At 41.3% G+C, this 12,990-nt stretch overlaps 1 protein-coding gene across 3 annotated transcripts in view; it reads right to left on the reverse strand.

Annotated features, from left to right (window-relative positions):
- The window catches only part of SNX7 (sorting nexin 7), a 91,369-nt gene that overhangs the window by 38,147 nt on the left and 40,232 nt on the right, over positions 1 to 12,990 (reverse strand). Inside the window, exons 2-5 of one of the 3 annotated variants that reach the window (XM_069737682.1) lie at positions 10,020 to 10,202; positions 4,578 to 4,688; positions 3,571 to 3,735; positions 1,019 to 1,217 (exon numbers count right to left, since the gene is read on the reverse strand). In XM_069737682.1, coding sequence (XP_069593783.1) covers positions 1,019 to 1,217; positions 3,571 to 3,735; positions 4,578 to 4,688; positions 10,020 to 10,202 — 658 coding nt within the window. Of the gene's footprint in view, positions 1 to 1,018; positions 1,218 to 3,564; positions 3,736 to 4,577; positions 4,689 to 10,019; positions 10,203 to 12,990 lie in introns of all 3 variants that reach the window. The other 2 variants (XM_069737681.1, XM_069737683.1) reach the window with 2 other exon arrangements.

Below are 12,990 nucleotides of genomic sequence, written 5' to 3' on the forward strand. Positions count from 1 at the left end.
CAGCTCAGCTTGAGTGAAATTATTACAGCCGAGCTACAATACCACACACAACCTGATGATCGGTATGGCACCGTTTTGGGAAGAAAGCAGCCGTGATCGATTTAGCCTCAAGAGCAGAACTCCCCTTTCTAATCCAGAATTTAGGACAAGTATATATTGCCCTACATCCCCCGAGTCAGCCTAGTCTACAGTTAAAGAGGAGGGCATATATGGAGGGCATATATAGTACTACCGTGCTTGAAGTTGTCCACTAATTAGACAACTTCTCATACCCCTTGCTTGCCCCCATAAAATAATAAAGCTTATACTCACCTCCCGTGCGGGAGCCGTTCCCGCGGTGCCTGCACTCGCTCTCTCTGCGGCTCTTGTGCGGTTGTTGTGACACGTGACGATGTGACGTCACTGTCCCCGCCTCCCTGTCGAATTGAGCAGGAAGAGGAAGTCCAAGATCAGCTGCAGCCCGGACTTCCTCTTCATGTTCGATTTATCTGAAGGCGGGGACAGTGACGCCATCGCTGATTGGGTGGCAGCGTCACGTGTTACAATAACCGCAATCACCTCCCATGCCAACACCACGGGAACAGTGCCAGCACGGGAGGCAAGTATAGGCTTTTTTATTTTATGGTGGCCAAACATTTTGATCAAGAAAGGGTTGTCCTAGTAATGGACAACCCCATTAAGTAAACTTGGCTTCACACGTTCGTATTTCACTCAAAATCCTAACACGGACCTTGATTTATGGGCCAGCCACAGGCTTCCTGTCCCGAACTCAACAGCCTCATAGGCGCCGACATCTGACAAAAAAAAAAGATCATATGAGGCTGTGGAGTTGGGGTCAGGAGACCCATCGCCAGAATCCATACATAGCGGTCCATGATCAACCCTCGCAACACTGACATGGGAAGCCAAACTAAAAGGACAAAACTTGTCAAGTTCCTACCAAAACTTAAACGCTAAACTACAAATACGGAAGGTCCAAGTTCCATGCAAGACATTAATGTAATTAAATATTCTGCACCTTTTTCTTCTTTATGAATTCTTTGTGACACTTTGTCCAATACTGATACTTTTTGGCCAAAAGCTTCCACATATTCTCCTAGTTCTGTAAACTCATCGGGGCGATTTTTCACTCCCCTGACAGAAGACGCCACAGCTTTGATCGTCTGCCCCATCCTGCTGAGCAATCCAGGACCTTGTTTTTTGTGAGACGTCAGCTCCTAGGGCGAAGAACAAAAACAAACCAAAAAAAAAAAAAAAAAAAATTATATATATATATATATATATATATATATATATATATATATATATATATATATATATATGTATGTGTGTATGTATGTATGTGTCCAAACTTCTGGTCTGTACTGTATATATATATATATATATATATATATATATATATATATATATATATATATATATATATATATATACAGTACAGACCAAAAGTTTGGACAAACCTTCTCATTTAAAGATTTTTCTGTATTTTCATGACTATTAAAATTGTACATTCACACTGAAGGCATCAAAACTATGAATTAACACATGTGGAATTATATACTTAACAAAAAAGTGTGAAACAACTGAAATTATGTCTTATATTCTAGGTTCTTCAAAGTAGCCACCTTTTGCTTTGATGACTGCTTTGCACACTCTTGGCATTATCTTGATGATCTTCAAGAGGTAGTCACCAAGAATGGTTTTCAATTCACAGGTGTGCCCTGTCAGGCTTAATAAGTGGGATTTCTTGCCTTATAAATGGGGTTGGGAACATCAGTTGTGTTGTGCAGAAGTCTGGTGGATACACAGCTGATAGTCCTACTGAATAGACTGTTAGAATTTGTATTATGGCAATAAAAAATCAGCTAAGTAAAGAAAAATGAGTGACCATCATTGCTTTAAGAAATGAAGGTCAGTAAGTCCGAAAAATTGTGAAAAGTTTGAAAGTGTCCCCAAGTGCAGTGGCAAAAACCATCAAGCGCTACAAAGAAACTGGCTCACATGAGGACCGCCCCAGGAAAGGAAGACCAAGAGTCACCTCTGCTTCTGAGGATAAGTTTATCCGAGTCACCAGCCTCAGAATTTGCAGGTTAACAGCAGCTCTGATTAGAGACCAGGTCAATGCCACACAGTTCTAGCAGCAGACACAGCTCTACAACAACTGTTAAGAGGAGACTTTGTGCAGCAGGCCTTCATGGTAAAATACCTGCTAGGAAACCACTGCTAAGGACAGGCAACAAGCAGAAGAGACTTGTTTGGGCTAAAGAACACAAGGAATGGACATTAGACCAGTGGAAATCTGTGCTTTGGTCTGATGAGTCCAAATTTGAGATCTTTGGTTTTAACCACCGTGTCTTTCTGTGACGCAGAAAAGTTGAATGGATGGAATCTACATGCCTGGTTCCCACCGTGAAGCATGGAGGAGAAGGTGTGATGGTGTGGGGGTGCTTTGCTGGTGACACTGTTGGGGTTTATTCAAAATTGAAGGCATACTGAACCAGCATGGCTACCACAGATTCTTGTAGCAGCATGCTATTCCATCCGATTTGCGTTTAGTTGGACCATCATTTATTTTTCAACAGGACAATCACCCCAAACACACCTCCAGGCTGTGTAAGGGCTATTTGACCAAGAATGAGAGTGATGGGGTACTACGCCAGATGACCCGGCCTCCACAGTCACCAGACCTGAACCCAATCGAGATGGTTTGGGGTGAGTTGGACCGCAGAGTGAAGGCAAAAGGGCCAACAAGTGCTAAGCATCTCTGGGAACTCCTTCAAGATTGTTGGAAGACCATTCCCGGTGACTACCTCTTGAAGCTCATCAAGAGAATGCCACGAGTGTGCAAAGCAGTCATCAAAGCAAAAGGTGGCTACTTTGAAGAACCTAGAATATAAGACATCATTTCAGTTGTTTCACACTTTTTTGTTAAGTATATAATTCCACATGTGTTAATTCATAGTTTTGATGCCTTCAGTGTGAATGTACAATTTTCATAGTCATGAAAATACATAAAAATCTTTAAATGAGAAGGTGTGTCCAAACTTTTGGTCTGTACTGTATATGGTTTTCAAAACTTCCTCTTCATGTTCCATACTGGAAAAAGCAGCCAATCTGGTGCAAAATCCACATGGCAAATAAAAACAATCTCATCATGTGAGACGACAGATTAAATTGCCAGTCCAATGGCCACCAGTAAAAGCCAAAACAGAACAAAAAGTGACAGCAGGCTTTCCTTGAATTGCCACCACTTTTTAGTGATGGTAAATATTATTTGGATATCCTATCTAGAGCTATATCATTAATGTCTATGACAAGACAATCCTTTTAAATCTATCAATAATGGGACTGGATAGTTATAACCATAAACTTTAAAATTCCGACAATTATGCATTCAATGAATTAAACCAGTCTTAAAAATGAAGCAATTTCTTTTCCTACAAAGAAGCGTTTAAGGATTAAAATTCATAAAAGGAAATCACTTCTGCAGAAATAAAAGACATGCCGTTAAAGCAGTAATAATTAAGCCAAAAAATAAAAACTTTTTAAAAACTATTACAGAACTTTTACCCATGCTTGAGCGGTAAGGAAAATCTTGAAGTCTTCATTAAAGGTTAATGTGGGATGATCGGCTATTCTGTTCAAAAATTTATGCAATGCCTTTCTCCGAGTCTCAATGAAATCATCATTAAACCTTTCCACCATTCCTTTGACTATGAATTTCTCTGGTAAAGGCTTGAAAAAAAAAAAAAGAGAAAAAAAAATATCAGAACTTTTAAAACGCACACGTAATTCACTAATTACCAATATCTAACTCTTATCACCATGTAGTAGCAATGTTTCGGAGATGCCGGAAAGTCGCTCAAGAAATTTCCCTTTTTGGAACATCAGTACAATCCCAAGTGCCAAAACTACTGAAGCTAGACTAGAGCTTGGAACGATCATGAAAGACGCCCGGCCAAACGTGGCTTGGGTTCAAACCACATCATTTTGTATTTGTTGGTGGCATAAAAAAAAAAAAAAAGATTGGAAGATTTTTTTCAGCTATGGATATCCATGAACACTGCTGCGGGAGTCGAGTGAGTTTTATCTAAGATGGCCACATATGTTATATAAAAGCCACCCAAACCTGCATATAGGGGGTCTTCACCTCTTCAGTCAAGAAAAAGTAGGGTCAAGCATCTTAGATACTACCATGCCGAGAGATCTGTTCTCAATGAAGACAAGAGCTGTCAGATGCTTCATTTATTCCTTTCTCCCCATCGAAAAGCCATAATGGGATAGCCAACAGTCGTAATAAGGCTTAGTCAGCACCCGAACCTGATCCACCTGTATGCATTAGTTGTGTAGTACCCCATAATTCGACTTGGGAATGAGTGGTGGGAACAAGGTGTTCCTCAGCCTCCCATTCCCACACAAGTGCCAGGTTTCTCCTTAGGCACAGTAAATAAGGAGAAAACAACCGACCATTGATGAGTGGGGGGTTTGGGAGGTGGGGGACACCCGCCATATACACACTTGAATCCTATTATCACACCGAGCATTGTATCTCACACAGAGTCATAGGAAGGACTTACCGGAATGATTAAAGTTGGATGGGCAACTTCAAGTCTGCTTTTTAACCATAAGAAATCTTGATATCGTCTTCTAACTTCAAACTCGCTCGAGTCAAATTCGCTGCGAGTTGTCTGAAAACACATCATTTAAAAACGTGAAACTTGAAAATTGGAATAATATTTTTTACATATAGTAACGCAAATCTTCAATTCATTTCAGATCCGCCGATAAGCAATTTGCAGCCTAATCCAAATTTCAGATTATTCTCTTATAGGAATTTCTCTCTCAGTAATATAGGCTGAATGTGCAGCGGTCTTCATTAGCTCATGTCAGCACAGCTTCTATCCTGCACTTGTTTACTTAAGGTACCTTCACACTGAACAACTTAACACGATATCGCTAGTGATCCGTGACGTTGCAGCGTCCTGGATAGCGATCTCGTTGTGTTTGACACGCAGCAGCGATCAGGATCCTGCTGTGCCATCGTTGGTCGGAACAGAAAGGCCAGAACTTTATTTCGTCGCTGGATCACCCGCTGACATCGCTGAATCTGCGTGTGTGACGCCGATTCAGCGATGTCTTCACTGGTTAACAGGGTAAACATCGGGTTACTAAGCGCAGGGCCATGCTTAGTAACCTGATGTTTACCCTGGTTACCAGTGTAAATGTAAAAAAAAACAAACACTACATACTTACATTCCGGTGTCTGTCCCTCAGCCTCAGCTTCCTGCACTGACTGTGAGCGCCGGCCGGCCGTAAAGCACAGCGGTGACGTTACAGCTCTGCTTTACGGCCGGCCGGCGCTGACACAGTGCAGGGAAGCTGACGGCGTGGGACAGACACCGGAATGTAAGTATGTAGTGTTTTTTTCTTTTTTTACATTTACAATCGTAACCATGGTAAACATCGGGTTACTAAGCGCGGCCCTGCGCTTAGTAACCCGATGTTTACCTTCGTTACCAGGGGACTTCGGCACCGTTGGTCGCTGGAGAGCTGTCTGTGTGACAGCTCTCCAGCGACGAAACAGCGACGCTGCAGCGATCTGCATCGTTGTCTATATCGCTGCAGCGTCGCTTAATGTGACGGTACCTTTACTTGTCACTTGGGCTATGTGCACACGTTGGGGATTAGGCTTAGTAATTTCTGGTGCAGATTCTGCCTCTCCTGGCAGAAAACACACCTGCGGATTTGTTGCGTTTTTTGTGCGGTTCCGCAGCATTTTTTGTGCGTTTTTGCTGCGGTTTTCTTGTGGATTTGCTGCGGTTTTTACCCCTGCGGTTTTTTATAATGGAATGGGTACAAAAACGCTGCAGATTCATAAAAAACAAGTGACATGCTACTTCTTTTAAACCGCAGCGTTTCCGCACCGGATTTTATGTAAATTGTGCACAGCATTTTTTTTTTCTCATTGATTTACATTGTACTGTAAATCAATTGTGGATCTGCAGCGTTTCTGCACTGCAAAAAACGCTGCGGATCCGCAGAGAATCCGCAACATGTGCACATACCTTTACTCTCCTAAATTGTAGGTCAGCGAGTCCCAAACCAGATGTCATTGAAATCCTACAGGAATGCTGTAAGATCCCAGTAAAAAAAAAAAAAAAAAGGCCTCTGTATGAACCAGTGGGAAAAGAATATATATATATATATATATATATATATATATATATATATATATATATATATATATATATATATATATATATATATATATATATACACACACACATATATATATATATATATATATATACACACACACACCGCATATGTGTACAGGGCACGAGGCAGGAAGCCATACATAGCGCAATTGTTTCCTCTTCTCAGTGTTACAGGAAACCATGAGAGACTTCTACCGCTGAAAAAGCATGACAGCTGTAAACTCACGTTGGTGGCCACCATAATATTGGGCCACCAGCAACATTCTGAGCCCAGCATGACGGCAACAGAGGGCACAGTATACACACACAATATATAGCCCCGGATGAACACTCTGATAACACCCACTTAGACTTTAAAAAATGCTAATTAATTAATTAGGTGCCAAATACTTTGATTGCCGATATCTTGGCAACAGAGGGGCAAAGTTTCATTCTGCTCTGCAGCCAATATAACATTGTGATGTCCAGTTCAACAAGAAATAATTGGTGAAAAGTCCTCTTTAAAGATACCGTCACATTTAGCGACGCTGCAGCGATACCAACAACGATGTCGATCGCTGCAGCGTCACTGTTTGGTCGCTGGAGAGCTGTCACACAGACAGCTCTCCAGCGACCAACGATCCCGAGGTCCCCGGGTAACCAGGGTAAACATCGGGTTACTAAGCGCAGGGCCGCGCTTAGTAACCCGATGTTTACCCTGGTTACCAGCGTAAAAGTAAAAAAAACAAACACTACATACTTACCTACCGCTGTCTGTCCTCCGGCGCTCTGCTTCTCTGCACTCCTCCTGCACTGACTGTGAGCACAGCGGCCGGAAAGCAGAGCGGTGACGTCACCGCTGTGCTTTCCGGCTGACCGACGCTCACAGCCAGTGCAGAGAAGCAGAGCGCCGGGGACAGACAGCGGAAGGTAAGTATGTAGTGTTTGGTTTTTTTACGTTTACGCTGGTAACCAGGGTAAACATCGGGTTACTAAGCGCGGCCCTGCGCTTAGTAACCCGATGTTTACCCTGGTTACCAGTGAAGACATCGCTGGATCGGTGTCACACACGCCGATCCAGCGATGTCTGCAGGGAGTCCGGCGACGAAATAAAGTTCTGGACTTTCCTCAGCGACCAACGATCTCCCAGCAGGGGCCTGATCGTTGGTCGCTGTCACACAAAACGGTTTCCTTAACGATATCGTTGCTACGTCACAAAAAGCAACGATATCGTTAACGATATCGTTATGTGTGAAGGTGCCTTAACAGACCATCACATAGTAGATCGTAAATGCCCACAGACTATATAATCCCCCTACATCGCCATCTGCCCATGAAGTGGAATACGTCATAACATGCCATATCGGTACATGCATTGGCAAAGTAAATTTAGGAGGCCATTACCTTCTGCACTATAAGGCTAAGTTCACACTAGGGGTTTTTGCAGCTTTTTTTATGCAAATTTTTTATGCAAATTTTCAGCTGCATTTTACAGTAGCAGCAAAGTCTATGAGAGTTCAGAAATCTCATGCACACACTTTTTTTTTTCGTCATCACTATTTTTTCCTTTGCATGTTTTTTTTTTTTGAACAATGGAGCATGTCACTTCTTACAGCGTTTTTTTTTCCAGCATTTATCACCCATTGCTATGAATGGGTGGTGAAAAAAAGCTGAAAATCCACAGCAAAAATGCAGGTATCAGGTTTTGCTGCATTTTTTGTTCCAAAATCTGATCCTATGGAATAAGACCTTTTTTTCCACAACAGCAACAGCATGCACAAGAGACAAATCTAGCGCATGCTAAAACTATTGCAAAAAAAAAAAAAATATATATATATATATATATATATATATATATATATATATATACATACACAGTTATATGAAAAAGTTTGGGCACCCCTATTAATCTTAAGCTTAATGTTTTATAAAAATTGTTTTTTTTGCAACAGCTATTTCAGTTTCATATATCTAATAACTGTTGGACACAGTAATGTTTCTGCCATGAAATGAGGTTTATTGTACTAACAGAAAATGTGCAATCTGCATTCAAACAAAATTTGACAGATGCATAAGTATGGGCACCCCACCAGAAAAGTGACATTAATATTTAGTAGATCCTCCTTTTGCAAAAATAACAGCCTCTAGTCGCTTCCTGTAGCTTTTAATGAGTTCCTGGATCCTGAATGAAGGTATTTTCGACCATTCCTCTTTACAAAACAATTCCAGTTCAGTTAAGTTTGATGGTCGCCGAGCATGGACAGCCCTCTTCAAATGATCCCACAGATGTTCAATGATATTCAGGTCTGGGGACTGGGATGGCCATTCCAGAACAGTGTAATTGTTCCTCTGCATGAATGCCTGAGTAGATTTGGAGCAGCGTTTTGGATCATTGTCTTGCTGAAAGATCCATCCCTTGCGTAACTTCAGCTTTGTCACTGATTCATGAACATTATTGTCAAGAATCTGCTGATACTGAGAGGAATCCATGCGTCCCTCAACTTTAACAAGATTCCCGGTGCCAGCATTGGCCACACAGCCCCAAAGCATAATGGAACCTCCACCAAATTTTACTGTGGGTAGCAAGTGTTTTTCTTCGAATGCTGTGTTTTTTGGCCGCCATGCATAACGCCTTTTTGTATGACCAAACAATTCAATCTTGGTTTCATCAGTCCACAGGTCCTTCTTCCAAAAAGAAATTGGCTTCTCCAAATGTGCTCTTGCATACCTCAGCCAATTCTGTTTGTGGCGTGCTTGCAGAAACGACTTCTTTCGCATCACTCTCCCATACAGCTTCTCCTTGTGCAAAGTGCGTTGTATACTTGACCGATGCACAGTGACACCATCTGCAGCAAGTTGATGCTGCAGCTCTCTGGAGGTGGTCTGAGGATTGTCCTTGACTGATCTCACCATTCTTCTTCTCTGCCTTTCTGATGTTTTTCTTGGCCTGCCACTTCTGGCCTTAACAAGAACTGTACCTGTGTTCTTCCATTTCCTTACTATGTTCCTCACAGTGGAAATTGACAGGTTAAATCTCTGAGACAGCTTTTTGTATCCTTCCCCTGAACAACTATGTTGAATAATCTTTGTTTTCAGATCATTAGACAGTTGTTTTGAGGAGCCCATGATGCCACTCTTCAGAGGAGATTCAAACAGGAGAACAACTTGCAAGTGGCCACTTTAAGTAGCTTTTCTCATGATTGCATACACCTGGCTATGAAGTTCAAAGCTCAATGAGGTTAGAAAACCAAAAAAAGTGCTTTAGTAAGTCAGTAAAAAGTAGGTAGGTGTATTTAAAACAAGAAAATGACAAGGGTGCCCATACTTATGCACCTGTCAAATTTTGTTTGAATGCAGATTGCACATTTTCTGTTAGTACAATAAACCTCATTTCAAGGCAGAAACATTACTGTGTCCAACAGTTATTAGATATATGAAACTGAAATAGCTGTTGCAAAAAAAACAATTTTTATAAAACATTAAGCTTAAGATTAATAGGGGTGCCCAAACTTTTTCATATAACTGTATATACATATACATACAATATATATATCTATATATATACATATATATATATCTATATATATCTATATATCTATATATACATATATATCTATCTATCTATCTACATATATATATCTATCTATCTATCTATCTATCTATCTATCTATCTATCTATCTATATATATATATATATATATATATATATAGATAGATATATACACACACACACACGCAGGATATATATTTCAAGTTCATGTTTGAACTTTCTTCTGCGAAAAAAAAAAGCATGCAGAGAAATTCTAACATTTCTACACAGACCTTTGTAGCAATCCTGTAAGTAATAAAGGTTTCGATGGCTGTGATGTGACTTTCAGGTTCATCGACTGTAATGAAGAGGTCCCGGACTTCAGGCTCATCCTCAAACTTGACCTGGTTTATCATGGACGCAGGAGAGGCCAACATCAATGGACTAAATGAATTTCCATCATTGAGAGTTGTGTCCTAGAACACAAATGAATGGATGATTAGAACATAGGATTGTAGATAACTTGTTCTATGCACTAAGAGAAGAACAAAACACTGGGATGGTCATTGATAGATCATGTCAGTTGATTCAGAACTCAAATGTAAACTTCAAAAAAAAAAAAAAAAGTGTATAACATCAATGCCGCTTCCTCAATCTCGATAGTCAATCTTCCATTAACCTGCAACGTCACCGGATGTACCACTACATCCTACTGCATGTAGAACACAGCTTTTAGGATGGAATGATAGATCCTTAATAATGATGAGCGACCATCCTTGGATATGGTGCTATCTAACAGAGTGTCTTTGGCGTACTCGAAAAATAAGTTCGAGTTCCCACACCTGCATGTTTTGACGGTGTCGAACAACCACGAGACGAGCAGCCACGGGGACTAGAACATATTTTTCAAGCACATCGAAGACACTCGGATAACACCTGAGCATGGTCTGATAACATCTTACCCCAGCACGTTCGCTCATCACTAATCCTTAGCATAATATTGCCTGCCCGTAGCCTTAGAAAGTAAACTAAAAATTGGTACAAACTATAGGCAATGTTACAACAAAGCGTTAAAACTCTATAAATGTTGTAGACAAATACATTGAAGCCAAAAAAAGTTTGAAAAGTCATGAAATCATTTCAGAAAACCATTAAGAGATGGTGGGTGCTCTAAAAGATCCTTAAAATGGTTATGTGTAGTCTCCTCTTCACCGCCACCTAATAACACGGCTCACAATTTGTTTTCGGATTTGGTGAGTAGATATATAGTTTTTTGAAAATGCTGACAGTTTGCTTCACTTAAGGTACCTTCACACTGAATGATAACGATAGCGATCCGTGACGTTGCAGCGTCCTGGATAGCGATATCGTTGAGTTTGACAGGCAGCAGCGATCAGGATCCTGCTGTGCCATCGTTGGTTGGAGCAGAAAGTCCAGAACTTTATTTCGTCGCTGGACTCCCGCAGACATCGCTGAATCGGCGTGTGTGACGCCGATTCAGCGATGTCTTCACTGGTAACCAGGGTAAACATCGGGTTACTAAGCGCAGGGCCGTGCTTAGTAACCCAATGTTTACTTTGGTTACCAGCGTAAACGTAAAAAAAAAAAAAACATTACATACTTACATTCTGGTGTCTGTCCCCCGGCGCTGTTCTTCTATGCACTGTGAGCGCCGGCCGGCCGGAAAGCAGAGCACAGCGGTGACGTCACCGCTGTGCTTTCCGGCTGGCGCTCACAGTGCAGAGAAGCACAGCGCCGGGGGACAGACACCAGAATGTAAGTATGTAATGTTTTTTTTTTTTACGTTTACGCTGGTAACCAAAGTAAACATCGGGTTACTAAGCGCGGCCCTGCGCTTAGTAACCCGATGTTTACCCTGGTTACCAGGGGACTTCGCATAGTTGGTCGCTGGAGAGCTGTCTGTGTGACAGCTCTCCAGCGACCACACAGCGACGCTGCAGCGATCGGGATCGTTGTCTAGATCGCTGCAGCGTCGCTAAATGTGACGGTACCTTTACACCTTCCTGGTGAGGAGCTCCCTCATCTCGTTATCACGACCTTCCCCCCCCCACTATATACGTCGCCCGCAAATTTCTCCGCTCCCACCATACAAGACGACACCCGGCATATAAGACAACCCCCGACTTTTGAGAAGATTTTATATTTTAACTGGAAAAGTTGGGGGTCGTCTTATACGCCGGAAAATACGGTAATTAATTAAAAAAATGGTCACTGCATAATTAAGAAATAGGTTTTTCACATTCGGAACATTGAATATTTTTTTGAAATGTAAAGACTTTTTAACGCAAGACGCCTAAATAAAATAACCTTAAAAGTTTGAGAGTGCATATCTCGCTCTGATTAAAATGAATATTACAATATTGTAGGTTATATAAATATTCGCTGTAAGATATGCGGTTTTAATTAGCGCACTAATGAGAAGTTTGTTTTTAGGGTTGCTGCGAGCCTTCCCCTTCCATATGGCTGAAGAATTCTCGCCTGGGTTAATTATTAAACATATTTCCAGTTTAAATCTGTCTGCAAAAGTGAGAAAGTTTCACATTTCGGCAGTAACATAAGGCTCCCCTAACTTTATAGAGACGGCAGGCAATAATGATGACAGTTCGTGCGCGGTCTCATTTACTTTCTTTGCAGCACACGGCAGTTACTAGATTAGCTGAAAAAAAAAAAAGATATATGGCTCATCTAAAGGACTTGTCACATCTTGTATTGTTATTTGTAGGTGTCCCAGCACTCGGCGCTCTTTACAGTCTGCGGGAAAATACTAAATAAATGAGGATTTCTACAAGTGATGTCCATAAAGAAGAGGAACCTTTATCATCTACACAGATTTCATATTTATCTACTTAAAAAAAAAAAAATTGGTTGTCCAACATCATTCATAAATATTGTCCCCAATCCTTGGCACCTTCCAGGAATAACGTCCCCATCCTGGGCCCAACGCTATAACAATATCCCCCCATCCTGAACCCTGTTATGAAATAGTGTCCCCCACTCACCAGGTAATAATGTCCCACATACTGGGCCCTTATTTTAATAAAGTTCCACATCCTGGCCCCACCCTATAACAATGTCCCAATCCTGAGCGTCTTCCTGGTATAATGTCTCCATCCTGGGCCCAATGCTATAATAATATCCCCCCTTCCTGGACCCTGTTATGAAATAGTGTTCCCCACCCACCAGGTAATAATGTCCCACATACTGGGCCCTTTATTTAATAAAGTTCCACATCCTGGCCCCACC

Source organism: Ranitomeya imitator, chromosome 8 (genome assembly GCF_032444005.1).
Source record: "Ranitomeya imitator isolate aRanImi1 chromosome 8, aRanImi1.pri, whole genome shotgun sequence".
NCBI lineage: Eukaryota > Metazoa > Chordata > Amphibia > Anura > Dendrobatidae > Ranitomeya > Ranitomeya imitator.